This window comes from Acipenser ruthenus, unplaced genomic scaffold (genome assembly GCF_902713425.1).
Source record: "Acipenser ruthenus unplaced genomic scaffold, fAciRut3.2 maternal haplotype, whole genome shotgun sequence".
Classification (NCBI taxonomy): Eukaryota; Metazoa; Chordata; class Actinopteri; order Acipenseriformes; family Acipenseridae; genus Acipenser; species Acipenser ruthenus.
Window position 1 is genome coordinate 1 of NW_026707826.1, and position 19001 is coordinate 19001.

The following is a 19001-nucleotide window of genomic DNA, read 5'->3' on the forward strand; positions in this document are numbered from 1 at the left end:
CTAATTGTTTTGAAATGTCTGGTCTCTTCTGTAGGCTAGCCTGGGTGGTAAAGTACAGCTCATGATAACCGGAGCGGCTCCCGTCTCTCCAACAGTTCTGAGTTTCCTCAGGGCTGCCCTGGGCTGCCAGGTGAGCTTTATTTGGCATTTGGCCATTGGAGTTTATAATTGGAACCACCGCTGATGCACACAGACTGCTTTTTGCAGTGGGAGGTCATGTCATGTGGTGTGTTACATTTCAGTAGTATTTAACTGTTGGCTCTTAAGTAATTTGGTTCCCATCCATAGAATCTGCACACAAGTCAGTACTGCCTGCTATTTGATTTACTGTATTACTGTAATTTACTGTTCAATAATTACTGTAATTTACTGTTCAATACAATGTTGTGTTTGTTAAAAAAAAAAAAACCTGACCAAGTTTAGCATTCATTCACTCATTCATTCATTTCTGCTTCCTTTGTTTCTGTTTAGTTTTATGAAGGCTACGGGCAGACTGAATGCACAGCTGGGTGTTCGATGACATTGCCTGGAGACTGGACAGCAGGTAAAATACACCAACATACTCTTTTCACTGATAAAGTAGACCCAGAAATACAGTATTTAGCAAGTATATGTCTTGCCTTGATTTTTGTTTCCTTTCTTTGTACATTTCAAGATTCGAAGATGTGTTACCGATGTTGCAGTGTCTTTATTTTCAAAAGCATCAGTCTTTATCAGAGTTCTGTTTTGATTTTCATAAAACCTTTTGGAAGGGTAGTGTTACTGTATGCTCAAACATGAAAATACAGCTGTTTGACTTAAACCCCTTTTTCACACTGGCACTCCTACCCGAGTGAGCGAGTAAAATGTAACATTTCCTTAGTCATGAGTACTTTCAATAAATCCTGTACATACTTCAACCCCTTCAACTCTAGATGTAAAAAATTATGTGCATGTCAGGCATCATATTTTGAAATAATTTAAATTGCTATTTTTACCCCCGATATTACTATAATATACAATTAGATAGAAAATAAGTGTATATATATATATATATATATATGAAACTACTGTAGTCGTCCCATCCCTAATAATATATATATATATATATATATAGATCTTTTTAAAATCTCAACACAGTTGCACACAAGTACGTACAATCCTCTTTCAAATCAACATGTTATGATTTTGAATATCTTCTTAGGGTCGGTATTCTTGTCATTGCTTGCGCCCCGGCACCTCTTTCTTTACAAATTAAGCACTGCGTGCATGTGTTAGGTCTTATCAGCGTTTCACATTGCACGAGAACGGTCTGTTGTTGCCATGAGAACAATCTGTTGATTGACAGGTTTGAAAGTTGTACTCGCACGATCTCTTTGGCTGTGTGAAAGGGTTATGACGGTATTACACCAGCATAGATTGCGTAATTTCATGCTGTGTGAAAGGGTATTTTACACACTCGTTAAAATGTTTGAGACGGCACAGTAGCTGCATTTCTGTGTGAAAATGGTAATAGTCTAATTAAAAAAGATGCTTTTGCCTGATAAGGGAGGTTTGGAACTTTCAGCAGGTCGGCCTGACCTTTTTATACCAGGAGCTCTCTTTTTCAGACCTTACACAGACTTATTCAAAAGGATACAAAATACAGGATCCTACAACATTAATATTAGCAATGTATGTCATTCTGTAGCATCCAATCCATATCTAATAAGTCAGCTGGTTCACAGCAAGATTTGAATTTGAAGCGGCTCTGCGAACACCACAGCAGGCCTGTGCATCCAGCGTTTTACATCACAGGTGTGGGCGACCAGGGTCTTTACTTGATACCTGCAAAAACTTAAACCTTGTTAGCTGGGCTCCCATCTCTGCATTTTCATTCCCATCATCAGTGGGCAAACTTCAAATAAATTTAAACGGTTTCTATCAAAGAGCCATACATCTCTGCCGCATACACCTTTCACTCAAAAAAGGTACTCGCATCTTGTACAAGGGAAGACGGGTTTTAGGGTCACTCTGTGACAATAATAACTTTTTATTTATGAATATAGACTAACACAAACATCATACACACAAAAAAATAAAACATTCTTTAAAAAAAAAAAAAAAAAAATTGTAAATTAACAATAAACTATTTATTTGTAAACGGTATAATGAATACAAATAGTTTTTAAACAGTAAAACATACAAATGCAAGATTTGCGATGAATAAAAACAATTCTGTAAACAATAACATGCACATTATTACTATATGACGCATCCTCACTTGTTTGTTGGTGAGAGTGCACAGAGGAATGTGAACACCTTGAAAGCACGCAGAGGTGGATGGCGGGGTGTATACTGTGGTGCAAAATCAAAGGATGGTCTCCACATCTTCATCATCGTCTTTCATAAAATAAAAACATATTTCAAAGTTAATGTTTTCAAAATCCCTGATCATGCATCTCTTCTTTACTTTTGGTGTCTGAATCAATCTTATATGTTAACGTATTTTGTTATTTCAATATAAAATAAAAGTAAACAAGTAATACTGAAAATAAACTGTACCAAAATTAAAGTAAATGTCCTGAAGTAGTTAATGATAACTTATGGGGTATGCATTAACTACAGCCTTGCATTTTAACTGTAATGGTCCTTGTAAAACTTGGTCTGGCAATAAAAAACAAAAACAACAATTATTCTTATTTGCTTTATTGAATACAAACAATATAGCTGTGAAGCAAAAATACAAACAGAACTTTTTTTTTTATTATTCCAACGCTGCAGATGGAATATACTAAGAAAAGGCCTGCATGCACATAGTATATATTTCTAATATAAAAATTAAAAAAAAACCTGTACTGATACTGCACTAATGCAAATAAAGAAACGGTAATATTGCATTTCTTATTGGACGCCTTGCAATAGCAATATAAAGCATGCCGAATAACACAGAATATTGTATTTCTTATCTAGATTTGCCTCCCAAAAATGGCTTTGACAGATAGGTAAATTGGTTGGTTAGGTTGAGAGGGACTAAGACAGCGCTGAACAATCCTGTTGCTTATTCACCCATCACAAACAAGCATTGCAAGTAAATGAAAACCCAAACGTATTGGTCACGACCATTGAGATGCCGAGACCCAACGAAGTACATCAAGCTTGATAACATGCAAACTCAAGACGTACTGCAGAATTGCTATGCATACGCATTTAATTTAGACATCATACGTAATTCGTATTTTTTCAATGCATAAAACACCGATGTTGCAGTGTCTTTATTTTCAAAAGCATCAGTCTTTATCAGAGTTCTGTTTTGATTTTCATAAAACCTTTTGGAAGGGTAGTGTTACTGTATGCTCAAACATGAAAATACAGCTGTTTGACTGACTTAAGCCCCTTTTTCACACTGGCACTCCTACCCGAGTGAGCGAGTAAAATGTAACATTTCCTTAGTCATGAGTACTTTCAATAAATCCTGTACATACTTCAACCCCTTCAACTCTAGATGTAAAAATTATGTGCATGTCAGGCATCAGATTTTGAAATAATTTAAATTGCTATTTTTACCCCCGATATTACTATAATATACAATTAGATAGAAAATAAAAGTGTATATATATATATATATATATATATATATATATATATATATATATATGAAACTACTGTAGTCGTCCCATCCCTAATAATATATATATATATATATATATATATATATATATATATATATATATACACACACATATATATATATATATATATATATATATATATATATATATATATATATATATATATATATATATATACACACACACATATATATATATATATATATATATATATATATATACATACATATATCTACATACATATATATATAGATCTTTTTAAAATCTCAACACAGTTGCACACAAGTACGTACAATCCTCTTTCAAATCAACATGTTATGATTTTGAATATCTTCTTAGGGTCGGTATTCTTGTCATTGCTTGCGCCCCGGCACCTCTTTCTTTACAAATTAAGCACTGCGTGCTTGTGTTAGGTCTTATCAGCGTTTCACATTGCACGAGAACGGTCTGTTGTTGCCATGAGAACAATCTGTTGATTGACAGGTTTGAAAGTTGTACTCGCACGATCTCTTTGGCTGTGTGAAAGGGTTATGACGGTATTACACCAGCATAGATTGCGTAATTTCATGCTGTGTGAAAGGGTATTTTACACACTCGTTAAAATGTTTGAGACGGCACAGTAGCTGCATTTCTGTGTGAAAATGGTAATAGTCTAATTAAAAAAGATGCTTTTGCCTGATAAGGGAGGTTTGGAACTTTCAGCAGGTCGGCCTGACCTTTTTATACCAGGAGCTCTCTTTTTCAGACCTTACACAGACTTATTCAAAAGGATACAAAACACAGGATCCTACAACATTAATATTAGCAATGTATGTCATTCTGTAGCATCCAATCCATATCTAATAAGTCAGCTGGTTCACAGCAAGATTTGAATTTGAAGCGGCTCTGCAAACACCACCACAGGCCTGTGCATCCAGCGTTTTACATCACAGGTGTGGGCGACCAGGGCCTTTACTTGATACCTGCAAAAACTTAAACCTTGTTAGCTGGGCTCCCATCTCTACATTCCCATTCCCATCATCAGTGGCCAAACTTCAAATAAATTTAAACGGTTTCTATCAAAGAGCCATACATCTCTGCCGCATACACCTTTCACTCAAAAAAGGTACTTGCATCTTGTACAAGGGAAGACGGGTTTTAGGGTCACTCTGTGACAATAATAACTTTTTATTTATGAATAATACAAAATGTTTATTTTTGAATAGACTAACACAAACATCATACACACAAAAAAATAAAACATTTAAAAAAAAAAAAAAATTGTAAATTAACAATAAACTATATATTTTTAAACCGTATAATGAATACAAATAGTTTATAAACAGTAAAACATACATATGCAAGATTTGCGATGAATAAAAACAATTTTGTAAACAATAACATGCACATTATTACTATATGACGCATCCTCACTTGTTTGTTGGTGAGAGTGCACAGAGGAATGTGAACACCTTGAAAGCACGCAGAGATGGATGGCGGGGTGTATACTGTGGTGCAAAATCAAAGGATGGTCTCAGATCCACATCTTCATCATCGTCTTTCATAAAATAAAAACATATTTCAAAGTTAATGTTTTCAAAATCCCTGATCATGCATCAAACTCTTCTTTACTTTTGGTGTCTGAATCAATCTTATATGTTAACGTATTGTTATTTCAATATAAAATAAAAATAAACAAGTAATACTGAAAATAAACTGTACCAAAATTAAAGTAAATGTCCTGAAGTAGTTAATGATAACTTATGGGGTATGCATTAACTACAGCCTTGCATTTTAACTGTAATGGTACTTGTAAAACTTGGTCTGGCAATAAAAAACAAAAACAACAATTATTCTTATTTGCTTTATTGAATACAAACAATATAGCTGTGAAGCAAATAAATACAAACAGAACTTTTTTTTTTATTATTCCAACGCTGCAGATGGAATATACTAAAGAAAAGACCTGCATGCACATACTATATATCTCTAATATAAAAATAAAAAAAAAACCTGTACTGATACTGCACTAATGCAAATAAAGAAACGGTAATATTGCATTTCTTATTGGACTTGCCTTGCAATAGCAATATAAAGCATGCCGAATAACACGGAATATTGTATTTTTTCCAAAAATCCTTCCAAAAATGGCTTTGACAGATATGTAAATTGGTTGGTTAGGTTGAGAGGGACTAAGACAGCGCTGAACAATCCTGTTGCTTATTCACCCATCACAAACAAGCATTGCAAGTAAATGAAAACCCAAACGTATTGGTCACGACCATTGAGATGCCGAGACCCAACAAAGTACATCAAGCTTGATAACATGCAAACTCAAGACGTACTGCAGAATTGCTATGCATACGCATTTAATTTAGACATCATACGTAATTCATATTTTTTCAAAGCATAAAACACCCAGTACGCTTCTTATCTGATGCGCTGATGGTAATGATAATGTATTATTCTGTGCTAATTAAGACCTTGCCTGTTTATCGTCACTCTGATCCATACAAGCGCCTGTTGGTCTGCACTGCACAGAAAAAAAAAACATGGGGCAGGAGGGCAACTCTGCTTTTACAGCACTGCACTCTCAGTTAAACTGCTACACCTGATTTTCCAGGTCATGTTGGACCACCATTGCCATGTTGTACTGTCAAGCTGGTTGATGTGACGGAAATGAATTACTTTGCTTCTAAAGGGGAGGGAGAGGTGAGTAGAAACAACAGATTTTCCTTAACGTTAAAACGAGTACGGTGACCATAATCTAGTGGGCCTGTATGCAGATTCGTTCAATGTGCTTATGCAAATAATGTACATACAGGTCTATCTGCAAACACAATAGAATTTGCAATAAAGCTTTTTTTTCTTGCATAGGTGTGCTTATATTCGCTATGACGTGGTAGCGTATGTGACTGAAAAGCTGTCCAGTTTTCTCTTAAAGCTGTTATGTTGTTATGGTTGTCAATAGGCAGAAAAAAGAGGCAAGGGATGAACTACCATCAGCTAAACTTCATTACAAAGTAAATTTTTGAAGTCTACTCATTTACTAACCTCTGTGCCCCCTACAGGCACTAGTCACAGGTGATTTATAACCACTATGCTACACTATTGGAACAGATGCAGTACCCCGGCTTGGAGTGTGGTATTGTGTTCCCTGTTTTTACCCTTGCTTACTAAATATCTTGGTATACCTGAATTGATTATTAATCCCGCTACAAATACTTGCTTATGTTGTTTTTTACATGCAGTCTGTCTCGCAGTGTAGTGGTATAACAAATATAATTTATTTACTGAAAGTACAACATGTATTTATGGGACGTTTCTATTGTCCATTGTCCCAAAAGTTGATTGGTACAACATTCGATGTGGCTGAAAACCAAACATTTAAGATAATGCAATATGTCCTTTTATATATCATCATTTTGGGTTTTCACTTAATGCAGCGTTGGAATGTTGTTTTATAGGTTTGTGTGAAAGGGGCAAATGTATTTAAAGGCTACCTGAGGGACCCTGAAAAAACGACCGAAGCTCTTGATGAAGATGGTTGGCTGCACACAGGAGACATTGGGAAATGGTTACCGGTAAGGTGACTGCATTGTTCATTTGTATATATATATGTTAAGTCATACAATGTTTTTTGTGTAATATATGCAATGATTTTATTGAGCAATCCATCTCTTTAGGAATGATGAAGTGGTGGTGCTTTTTATACAAAAAAGCTAATACTATTTATATATATATATATATATATATATATATATACACATACAGGTAGTGGACAAAAAAATGGAAACACCAATGTAACGTCACTAAGTAGGGCGTTGGGCCACTATGGTATCCCGCTCTGTGGAGTTCTCGGCGGATCGTTTTTGATGAAACTGGCTGCTCGCGCACCAGGTTGAAATTTGCAGTCAAAGTGTTTACTAATTGCACAAATAATAAAATACATTTAAAAAACACAAATACACAAATGTGTGCAGAGTGATGATTTCAATGTAGTCAGCCTCGTTCAATAAAAACAAATAGAAAATGTTAGCATGTAGTTCTAAACATGGAGACATCATAACTAGCGATGGTCAAAGTGTTTCTGTAAAGTGTCACACTATATCCTTCAGACGCGCACTTCTTGTAGCGTGTAGTATGTGTGTGTTACGTCACATAAATCATGGTGGTGGAGAAAGAGTATGGACTTTCTAACCTGCGTGGAAACCCGGCCAGTGTTATTAAAGGCACAGTATCCATTAGGTTTGATTTATGTATTTTGTCAGTGTCATTTGACAGTGTCCAGTAAGTTTCAAGGCTGTAACGTCAGGACGCCACAGTAACCCACAGGACGCCACAGTGGTATCTCAGGAGGTAGCAGCTCAGCTGCAAAAAACGGCTATTCATGTGATAGACCCCCTCCAGCTGGAGGAAGGGTTCTACTCCAGGTACTTCCTAGTGCCCAAGTGGAATGGTGGCCTCAGACAGGTCAACCTGTATCTGAGCCGAAGGAGGTTCAAAATGTTGATGACGCAACAGCTGTTGCAGTCAATCAGGCAAGGCGACGTTCACCATTCACCGTTCATCCCCATAAAATCAGCGCACAGGAAGTACCTGTGGTTCGCTTTTCAAGGAACAGCGTAAGAGTTCCGTGTCTTGCCATTTGGCCTCTCTCTAGCTCCCTGTGCCTTCTCGAAGTGCATGGAAGCTATCCTGGCTCCATTGAGAGTCAAAGGCATCAGAGTTTTCAATTATCTGGAAGACTGACTCATTTGTCCCCAGCCTCCAGCACAGGCAGAGGCCCACACGGAACTTGTCACTGGACGACAGAGTGCAGAGAGCAGCCGTCTGTTTAGAGCTCTTTCAGCTCAAAAGAGACTTCTGGGCTTGATGGCAGCAGCTTCCAAGACCCTTCCATTGGGTCTCCTGCACATGTGCCCTCTGCAGGCCTGGTTCAACAACAGGGTTTTTCAGCCTGCATTGAACCACGACCGCCTATTGCCAGTGTCTCATCACTGTCTAATGGCACTCTCTCAGTTATAACAGCTTGCCCATCTACGCCTCGGAGTAGGGAAGGGAGCTTGTCACCACTCGGCTGGGACACTGTGTGGAAAGTGTGTGGAACCCCCCTTGACAGGGTCTCCACATCATTGTCTTGGAGCTGCAGGCAGTTTACCTGGCCTTGCAGAATTTTTGCAGGAGGTTCGAGAGAAACATGTGCTTGTCCGTACAGACAGTACAACAGTGGTGGCTTACATCAACCACCAGGGCGGCCTCAGGTCACCCAGTCTCCATCGCGTGGCCCACAAGCTTTTACTCTGGGCACACGAGAACCTCCTCTCACTGCAGGGTGACAAACTGGCGGTGGACCTCCTCTCAAGGAGAGTTTCCAGCGTTTTAGAGTGGAGGCTTTACCCCGAGGTGGTGAGCCTCATTTGGGAGAGGTTCGGCAGAGCAGATCTTTTTGCCTCCCAGGAATCAACCCACTGTCCCGTCTGGTTCTCCATAATAGGCGACGGGGACCTGCTGACGGTATATGCCTTCCCACCACTCGCCCTGCTCCCGCTGTGTGTGGAGAAAATCAGGCAGGACAGGGCCAGGTGCTCCAAGTAGCCCTTTATTGGCCCAGTCAAGCCTGATGCAGCTCCTGACGGCCAGCCGTGGAGACTACCCAAGCGCCACAACCTGCTCAGTCATGCACGGGGGACTTTATGGCATCCTGACCCATCGAGCCTGCATCTCTGGCCCCTGAACGACTGCATTTGAGCCGTCTGGGTCTCTCCAATAGGGTTATTGACACCCTACAAAATGCCAGAGTAGCGTCCACGCGTTCCCAGTACGGGTACAAGTGGAGCGTCTTTCAGACGTGGTGCCTGCCTTGTGGGTTTGACCCCACTACCTGTCCCATGGTAGATATACTGCAGTTTTTGCAGGACCTTTTTGAGAAGGGGAAATCCCCCTCCACGTTTAAAGATCTATCTGGTAGGCATTTCAGCTCACTTCCTGGCAGGACAATTTTTGAAAAGGGCTCAGCAGCTTCGGCCGCCTATGAAGGAACATTATTCCTCACTGGAGGTTAAACATGGTGCTTAATGCACTCATAAAGCCTCCATTTAAGGCCATGCATTCAGCTGAGCTGAAATATTTATCGCTCAAAGCAGCTTTCTTGCTTGCTATCACCTCTGCAAAGCAGGCGAGTGAGATGCAGGCATTCTCCATTGCAAAAGCCTGCTTAATTTTTACCAGGACAAAGGTTACGCTCCGTACCAACCCTGCCTTTTTGCCAAAGATGATCTTGGCATTTCATGTCAACCAGTCTGTGGAATGGGAGGCTTTCCATCCACCTCCTTTCCAGTCTGGCAGGGAGCGATGGCTCCATATGCTCTGCCCAGTGTGGGCCCTGGCATACTACGCTGACAGGCCAAAAAGCTGGAGGCAGTCCAAACAATTTGTCTGTTATGGGGCTGTCCCATGGTCAAGCCCTGTCTAAGCAGTGGTTGTCCAAGTGGATAGCAGACACAGTCAGGACTGCCTATGAGCGAGCCAGCTTACCCCCTCCAGAAAAGCTCACTGCCCATTCCACCAGGGGCATGGCAACTTCATGGGCTTTGTTCCAGGGTGCATCTGTCAAGGACATATGCAACGCAGCAGTGTGGGCTACTCCTCATACCTTTACTAGGTTCTACAGATTGAATGTTGTGGATCCTCAAAACCCTGGCTTTGGAACTAGAGTGTTAAGGGTGGCTTCCCAGTCGACCCTTACAACACAGGCATAGAGGTGAGTTTCTTCTTCCATTTTTTAAATCTAGCTACTCGTTACTGCAGTTCCACATGGTGACACACAAGGCAGGCTCTCTGCTTAGCCTTGTAGCATTCCAGTCGTTCTGCAATATTGCCCTTGCGACGGCTTTGGTACCCATTCGGTAATGGTCACATTTCGTACTTGAAAGGGAACGTTAGGTTATCCTCATAACCCTGGTTCCCTGAAATAGAAATGTAACCATTAATCTTCAAGGTCGCTGCGTCCATGATTGCGGCAGGCTTGAAGGAACAATGACGCGTACATCTGTGAGCGCATTGCTTTTGTGCCCTTGGGGTGGGCCATGACTGCATCACAGGCTCTGCAAGCAGCGTTGTTATATCGTGTTCAGGTTTCAGGGTCTTTAGGAGGTAAGTACCTATACGGTAATGGTTACATTTCTATTTCAGGGAACCAGGGTTATGATAATAACCTAACGTGTTCTCTCTTTCCACACAGAATGGCACTCTGAAGATCATTGACAGAAAGAAGCATATCTTCAAACTGGCCCAGGGAGAATACATTGCACCAGAGAAAATTGAAAACATTTACATTCGGAGTGATCCTGTCGCTCAGGTGTTTGTCCATGGAGACAGTCTGCAGGTGAGGATCACTATACCTGCTGTCAATAAAGCATAATCACTGTAAAACATGTTTACAGTGTATCCTGTAGTACTGCATTAAGTCACTACATTGGAACTTCTCTCTCTTTTGTATCAGGGACAAATGCCCCTTTCTACTAAGTGATCACTTACATAGGTTAAAAAAAAAAAAAAAAAAGTTACTACATATCGCCTAGATAGGTTTACAGCATGTCCTCCCTTAAGTATTTTTTATACATGGATATATCCTGCTTTCCACATGTTCAGGACTGCTCTGTGATTAGTCAGGTGCTTGCACTATTCAGCCCAACCATTAACTTAATTGGATTTACCGTTGTTCAGATACTGCCAAGAAGTTGCATTGCAATGGCCAAACATGGAACTGGAGAAATTAGCTTGAAGTTATGTACATTGCATAGAATACAAAGATGTTTATGTGAATGATTTGATGGGTCTGTTGTGCTTGTTTCAGGCATGCCTTGTGGCAATCACAGTGCCAGATCCTGAGGTTTTGCCCAGCTGGGCTAAGAAGAGAGGGCATGAAGGCTCATTTAAAGAGCTGTGTAATAACAAGGTGAGTGTTTTTTGTTTTTTTGTTTTATTTATTTGTTGTCAGTCACATAGTGTGAGCATCCATATGTATGTGTCACAGAACTGCTTATACAAGTGTGAGGAATTATGGCTGGGGCACTATTAAGAATTATTGAGCATCAGAATCCAGGGTTATCGGGAGATGCTGTCTTTATCAAATGTATGTACTTTTCTCAAAAGCTTTCTTGTTGTATTTTTATTATTTATTGTCTATCCTATTTTCCTCATTGATCGATGAAATGTGATTTTAATGTAATCATTTTTTAAAGATTTTGCTTGTCAAAATTGAGTACTTGATGTCTGTTGTGAAGGAGTCTCTTACACTGCCTAGTAAAGACAATAATATGAAATTTACCTTTTATAGGAAGTGAAGAATGCTATCTTGGAAGACATGGTGAAACTGGGAAAGGAAGCCGGTTTGAAATCATTTGAACAGGTGAGGTGTCATTGACCAGTTTTCCTTGCAAGCCAAGTTCTTGGTCCATCCCAATTTTAATATGTGGTACCCATTCAAAGCTTACTTCTATGAACAGGCTTCTCTTGAATGCTAGACAGGGACTTGCAAGCTACAGTCTCCTGTACTGCAACCTAGTGCTTTTATTGAGTTACTCATATCCTAAAGACATGACATTATTGTCCTTTTTGTGTTGCTTCATACAATGGTGGCATTGTAAATGCAATCTTTTTCCTCTTGCCCTGGTACTAGTAACATTGTTCTTCCAGCACATTTCCTACTATCCCACCCACTTAACCATCTGAAAAAAAGTAACATTGATTATTACTGTACTTCAGATTCCCATACATATAGGAATATCATTTTTTAAAACTGTTTAAACATAGAACTGAACTTTAACCTAAATGGTTTTCTGAGACTGGTTTCTTATCAACTTATGATATATTCATGATATTAATTGTTTTAGTTTTATTTTTTTTCAAGACTTTTTTCCATATATCCCATGTCTGACCAGTGTGTGTGTTTTTTTTCAAATAGATTAAAGATATAGCACTTCATCCAGAGATGTTCTCCATTCAGAACGGCCTGCTAACTCCAACACTGAAGGCAAAAAGAGGGGATCTGAGAAACTACTTTCGGGAACAGATTGATGGTTTGTACTCCAACATCAAGATGTAACCGGCTGGATTCAATGGAAGAGCAGCAGAAAAAGCCAGGAAGAGGCTTCACATCGACCATCGGTCAACCAGGAAAATGAACAAAAAAAAAACCAACTTAAACAATGTTTTAAAAAATATTAGCCCTGCCCACAAGACTGGATTGGTATGGTATAGGAATTAATTTAACAATAGGACCAGAAAAGGAAAGCTGCCTTATCAGTTTATTGTTTATACTTCAAGCCTTACCCTGTCAACGACGTTATGTGTTTAAAATACTGGTATTTTAGTTGGTATATGGGTTTATCAACAGTAACAAGCATTGCAAAATGTTACACTCCATCCAGATCAACTGAAGTTGAATATTTCATGTATTTGGTTGTCAGTCACTGCCCATTGTTACCAGATTATTTTTAGTAATGGGCTAGATTCTCAAAGATATTACTCCAAATTGTAATTTGTGGAATTATCTGAAAGAATAAAAAAATACCATTGCAATTCTAAAATGAATTCCAAGTCCCCAAGTTAAAAGTTTTTAGTTAAATCTGGTTTGAGTGTGTTTCTCCTTTTTGAAAAAAAAACATGCTATTATTATTATTATTATTTGTTTATTTAGTAGGCGCCTTTATCCAAGGCGACTTACAGAGACTAGGGTGTGTGAACTATGCATCAGCTGCAGAGTCACTTACAACTACGTCTCACCTGAAAGACGGAGCACAAGGAGGTTAAGTGACTTACTCAGGGTCACACAATGAGTCAGTGGCTGAGGTGGGATTTGAACCGGGGACCTCCTGGTTATAAGCCCTTTTCTTTAACCACTGGACCACACAGCCTCCTTAATGATGATTTGGAGTAAATAGCTTTAAGAATTTAGCTCATGAGCTCAATTTTCTTTTAAAAATACAAGATTATAGTGACCTATGGAGTGTAACATTTATTTTTTATATCACTTGTACATGTTTGTGAAGGGATGGGTTCTGAGGAATATGAGACACTGCAGTGACCTTTTAAATGTAATTTGAATGCCATGTCTGATCCTTGATTCATTGTAAATATATATTGAAATGTGATTTTTGTACTTTTATTCTGTATGCTAATTTAGAATATTTTATGACACCTGGAAGTGTAAGTTATGTAACTGTGGAGGAGAAGAAAATGATACCATCAAGGCATTCCCTATGTTATAAAATATGATATATGTTATTATAAAATATATATATTTATATATTATAAAAATATATGTATAAAATATTTTGGACCTGTTGAACAGCAAGGGAAATGCTCCAACATGTCTGATGCAATATACAATGGAATTTACTAGTCCGCTTGTGTTGTTTTAGTGACGGAATTAATAAATAATAATAATAATAATAATATTTATATATATATATATATATATATATATATATATATATATATATATATATATATATATATATATATATATATATATAAATGAATTACAATCCATCTTGCACTGGGATAAATCATTTACAGTTGGTCCCATTAATGTCATAAAAAAGCACAGCTGCTGATTAATTAATTTGTTAAATGAAGATTTAATGCTAAAATGTGACGAAAGACAAAACTGTAATTTATGTCCTATTTCGTTTCCAAATGGTTGCTTTAATGTATTGTCTTTGTGTTATGTGTTATAGAAATAACTGCCAACCTACCAAATAAACATTATTTTTGGTGTGTATTTCTGTTTTCTCTTTCATCAATCCTGTTTTTAAAATTTAATTCAGTGTCATTTTATCCTGTAAAAGGCATCTGGTTCTGTAGCTTAAAAGCACATATTTTTTCCACTGAATTCTACTTCATAAAGTATACAATGCTTACAGATTCTATACTATTTACAATTTGAAGCAATTCAGTGCTCAAAAAAAGTGGAATGCATTCTGAAGCAGGCATGGTTGACCTGAAGGTGACTGGTAGTTGAAAACTTAAAGGAAAATATAATACATTGCTGCTGTTCGTCGGTACAGAGGAGTAACGAATTGCGTAATCTGAATTGATGTGTTGTTAATTGGAGACCACTGGAACACTGTTACAAGACACAAGCAACAAATTAATAACAAATGACTGCTGCTTGTAGTGATTAAACCAGTAAAGTCAGCCAGAGCTATCTGTGCATGGCACGGGGACAGGGTGCAGCCATGCAGTATTGATTACAAACATGGCTGTCAGACTAGCATTTAAATGGATGTTTCAATTCTGTACGCTGTGTTCACTACACCTGAATAATCAGGCCACTGCATATGAGCAAGGCAGTGACATCATGACTTCCAGATCGATCTAGCAAAACCAGGAACTCGCTGGCTGCTACTGATTTATTTGTAGTAACAAGCATTGCAAAGTGTTTACACTCCATCCAGATCAACTAAAATGTAATATTTCTTATATCTGGTTGTGAATCACTGCCATTGCTACCAGACTGTATTTTAAGACTCATTTTTCATTTAAAAAAATACACACTAACGGAGTGCAAACAATTGTTGTAACACTGCCGTTTGTAGGTGGTTGTAAATGGTTTGTTTTTTCTAGGGAAAATATGATGTTCCAGAGACCTGTTGCACAGTTAGCACGCAGTAAGTAAAGTATAACCCCATACTGCTGAAAGTTGTAACATAAGTGTATAAAAATGGCGATTAAAGAAGGGTAACGCTAGTTTATATAACCTGTACTAATGACGCGGATGCGCTGGGCTGTATTACTGTCAGAGACGTTTGGTTGGATAGAATTTACAATAACAACTGCAATTTGGATTATATAGCACTTTACCATGTCAAGGCATCTTTAATGCATGCTAAATAATGTTAAATACCAAGTTTCGTGACAATTGGATTAGAGGTTCCCCCGATATAAGTGTGACATGTACGTACTAGCGATAGCATCCCCATCGGGAGATTTTACATGCCAACAGAAGTTAATGTGGGTTTGATTATGAAATCTTCGTTGCTGTATGACTTCTCTTTGTAGATTAATGTTGTTGCACTCCTGTCCGGCAGGTGGTGGTAGATTTTCTGAACAGTTCACAAAATACATCTCGGGTAAAGAAGAACAGTCCATTTTTACATGTGGGGGGAACTGTAACTATAGTACGTTAATACAATTTTATAGTAGGTTAATACACGATTGCACTATTATTTATACTGCAGTGAACATTTTGATTACACTGTTATTTGTTCGTTTGATTATACTATGTTCATATCGTATTGAATTTTTTTTTTTTTTTTTTGCCGACCACCCTACCCCACCCCTTGTTTTGCCCACCCGGTGGTTCATGCAAGTTCCAATTTCTAGCGGGAGAAAAAAGGAAAACAAACAGAAGTACTGTCTGTAAGTACAGCTTTTGTTATATTGGAATTGTCAATTACATACAGATTTAGTGAATACCAGAAGAGGTTAAATATAGTGGATGATGTAAAATGATGAGAATTACCTATGGAAAGCTTTATGTTTTGTTCATGAGATGTGGATAGTTAAAACTAAACGTACAGTATGGTACAGCAGTTCAGCGTAGCATGAAACCGGCAAATGTTTATTATTATTATTATTATTATTATTATTATTATTATTATTATTATTATTATTATTATTATTAATAATAATAATAATAATAATAATAATAAAACGTGCATAATAAACATCTGCCCATTTTACACTAGGCCGAATTGGAATACCATACGGTACGTTTAGTTTCAACTACACTCACATAATTATACTCCGTCTATCTGGAACAGGGAAACGGTGTTATGGTGTTGTACTTGGCTACAGTATTTCATAGTTAAGAAAACTGTTTAGAAAAAAAAAAAAAAAAAAAATAAATAAAAGTTAAAGGATCCTGAAGCTAAAGGCCCTATTCAACGTCAATTAGGCATCAAAATAAAAATCTCCACACCCACATTTTTTGTATGGTTTTCGTGAAAAAAAGCTTTTTCCTAGCTAAAATTAACTGAATTAGACATGTAAAGGTACACCTTTCGATTGTATGAACCAAGGCTTTCTCTGTAGACATACGGTTTCAATAACCTTTCTTACCTTTGTTCCAGGCTGGGTTCCTGTCAAACACAAAATGAGGTATTGTGTATCATTAATGATTTACTACATAATACGCTGCATAACCCATTTGTGAACAATAAAATCAGTTTATATACAAGGACATTCAATACAGTTTTGTAACATTTTATTAACATTTATTTGGCCAATTATGTTGACAGAGATTGACAACAATCATATTGTCATGGCAGTGATTTTTTTTTTTGTATTATTATAATTATTATTATTTTTTTATTCGTATACCTTCAGCTTGATCAGCAAAGAGAATGCAAATGTTGGAGTATGCCATATTTGCCCTGGCACTGTTAGCCATTATAAATTGTTGGATTACAAGGTTTGCTGCCCTCGCTAATTATTTATTTAACAAGCTTCTACATGGAAAATGACAATTTTTTCCCTTTTTTTCTTAACAATGCCAGCAAAACACTCAGACAATTAATTGGCTTTTTTATTGTTGAAACAGCGCCGTTAAAAAAAAAGTTGGATATGGAAAAATCCCTAGAAACATTCAAAATGAATTTGAAGTAAGTTTATGCCTTTTTTTCCCCACTAAATTTAAATCATATACTTAAAATTACATTTGCAACAATAAAATATATACATAGTACAACCCTATTCAGTATTTTTAACACATATCTCTTGGTTGTCTCCAGTGGGTTCCAAAAAATATACAGTTATACATCCTCATGTTTTGCTTAAACTGTTTAAATAACATCCCTGTAATTGTGCTTTTCATTGTTAACATCCTGATAACTGTTTACACTTATAACTTTAAAGCCTGCAGGAAGTGATTTAGAGGACAAAAAAAAAAGCATAACAGCAAGTGCTCTGGCTTTTCTCTTCTGTACCACATCATGGATGGTTATTGCTGTGTTATGTGTTTGACAATGTGGGCAATAATCCTTACACTATCAGTGCACTAGAGCGGACATTTTGAAAAGAGCTTTGAAACAGGCTTTAAAGTTATAAGTGTAAAAAGTTGTCAGGATGTTAACAATGAAAAGAAAAATTACAGGTATGTTATTTAAACAGTTGTAGCAACACGTGGGGACGTGTAATGCTATATTTTTTGGAACCCCGCTACTTACTCTTTAAGTGCTACTGTGTAAAGTAACAATAAACAACAGACTAAAAAATAGAACGTATGCTTTTAATGTACAGCACTGGAAAGTATTCTTTTTTATTTAAAAGATGTGAAATGTTGCTAAAGATCTTGATCGCATGTGTTTAATTACACATTTATGGCAAAAACAGAGCATACAATTTGTTTGAATCATGTTAGCTGTATTCTCATACTTTGTTATCTCCACGCTATTCAAACTGTGTCTTGTATTACACTTTTGCATGTCCATCTTTGTATATTTTGTAGTCAGACACAAGGAATGACATATATTATGAAATTGCACCCACACAGAAGTTCTCGGAGACTCCACCTCGTGTGACTGATATCTCATCAATTACGAAGAGTAGCTTATTGGAGGAGGAAGATAGTAATCTTTATGGTTAGTATCAATCTCTGTTCTTTTGTTTTAGAACTGTTTGTAGCGCAGGGTGAGCCACGCAACCATCGTTCAAATCCCATCTGTACCAATTAGCTGATCTTGCCTGGGGAGCTAGACCAGGATTTGCACCACCTTTGCATGGCTCAGCCTAAACTCCAAATGGCAGTGTTTTTAAGGTCAGCTACAAATAAACTCCTGTATCCCTTTTGTTACATTATTCTCTAGATAACCCTCTCCACAGCACTGCACTGGAGGACGAGAATGGTACACAGAAGAAACATGAAACAGTGTCTCACAATAAGCCTAAGAAAAATAAAGCAGTGTCTATGAAAAACAAGGGAGTTACTAGCAAGACAATGAGACCTGTGGCAAAGACACAAAAAACAACCTCACGGTAAACTAGAAAATGATTTGTTCCCATACCACTCTAATTAAAATCATAATGGATTTGAATGCCATGAAGTCAGTATGTGACTTTGTTGCTGCACCATACAAACATCAGCCCGAGGAAAATAATTCAGACTTTTTTAGTTATAGCTATAGTTTCTAAATTTTCTAAGTCGTGAGTAATAAACTAAACAAGCCGATTTGTTATATCTGTAAGTGGGTGTGGCAATGCGCCCCGCCCCTGTGTGCATTTGTGTGTTATGTGTTGTATGTTGCGTGTGTTAATGTTGGTGTATAGTCATTGGTACACGGGATATAAACGGGTCTGTGTTTCACGTGTATTAATTCTGTGCAACCCCGTGCTCACATATTACATTTAACCAGCACGTGAAGT

At 37.5% G+C, this 19001-nt stretch overlaps 2 protein-coding genes across 4 annotated transcripts; both read left to right on the forward strand.

Moving 5' to 3' along the window:
• The first annotated feature begins 18 nt into the window (after positions 1-18).
• Positions 19-14358, forward strand: LOC131728381 (long-chain-fatty-acid--CoA ligase 1-like). The gene is made up of 8 exons (XM_059019389.1): positions 19-130; positions 472-544; positions 6193-6281; positions 7037-7153; positions 10813-10956; positions 11428-11529; positions 11911-11982; positions 12538-14358. Exons 1-8 carry the CDS (start codon positions 62-64, stop codon positions 12676-12678), a joined length of 807 nt encoding a protein of 268 aa, XP_058875372.1. The 5' UTR covers positions 19-61; the 3' UTR covers positions 12679-14358.
• A 636-nt stretch (positions 14359-14994) lies between these two features.
• LOC117409018 (uncharacterized) lies at positions 14995-18783 on the forward strand. Of its 3 annotated transcripts, none has more exons than XM_059019390.1 (5): positions 14995-15247; positions 15950-15998; positions 16712-16739; positions 18133-18220; positions 18446-18783. In XM_059019390.1, exons 1-5 carry the CDS (start codon positions 15211-15213, stop codon positions 18616-18618), a joined length of 375 nt encoding a protein of 124 aa, XP_058875373.1. In that variant the 5' UTR covers positions 14995-15210; the 3' UTR covers positions 18619-18783. The 3 variants fall into 3 exon arrangements, with proteins under 3 accessions (XP_058875373.1, XP_058875374.1, XP_058875375.1); XM_059019391.1 differs by lacking the exon at positions 14995-15247 and adding an exon at positions 17182-17242 and having other exon boundaries at positions 15737-15998; positions 18088-18220; XM_059019392.1 differs by lacking the exon at positions 14995-15247 and adding an exon at positions 17182-17242 and having other exon boundaries at positions 15737-15998; positions 18446-18774.
• Positions 18784-19001: the final 218 nt, after the last annotated feature.

Coding starts and splice junctions, on each gene's coding strand:
- LOC131728381 (XM_059019389.1), top strand. CDS start 62: ATGATAACCGGAGCGGCTCCCGTCTCTCCAACAGTTCTGAGTTTCCTC. Junction 545..6,192: donor GCCTGGAGACTGGACAGCAG/GTAAAATACACC, acceptor CTGATTTTCCAG/GTCATGTTGGACCACCATTG. Junction 6,282..7,036: donor CTTCTAAAGGGGAGGGAGAG/GTGAGTAGAAAC, acceptor GTTGTTTTATAG/GTTTGTGTGAAAGGGGCAAA.
- LOC117409018 (XM_059019390.1), top strand. CDS start 15,211: ATGATGTTCCAGAGACCTGTTGCACAGTTAGCACGCA. Junction 15,248..15,949: donor TGTTGCACAGTTAGCACGCA/GTAAGTAAAGTA, acceptor GGTTCATGCAAG/TTCCAATTTCTAGCGGGAGA. Junction 18,221..18,445: donor GGAAGATAGTAATCTTTATG/GTTAGTATCAAT, acceptor ATTATTCTCTAG/ATAACCCTCTCCACAGCACT.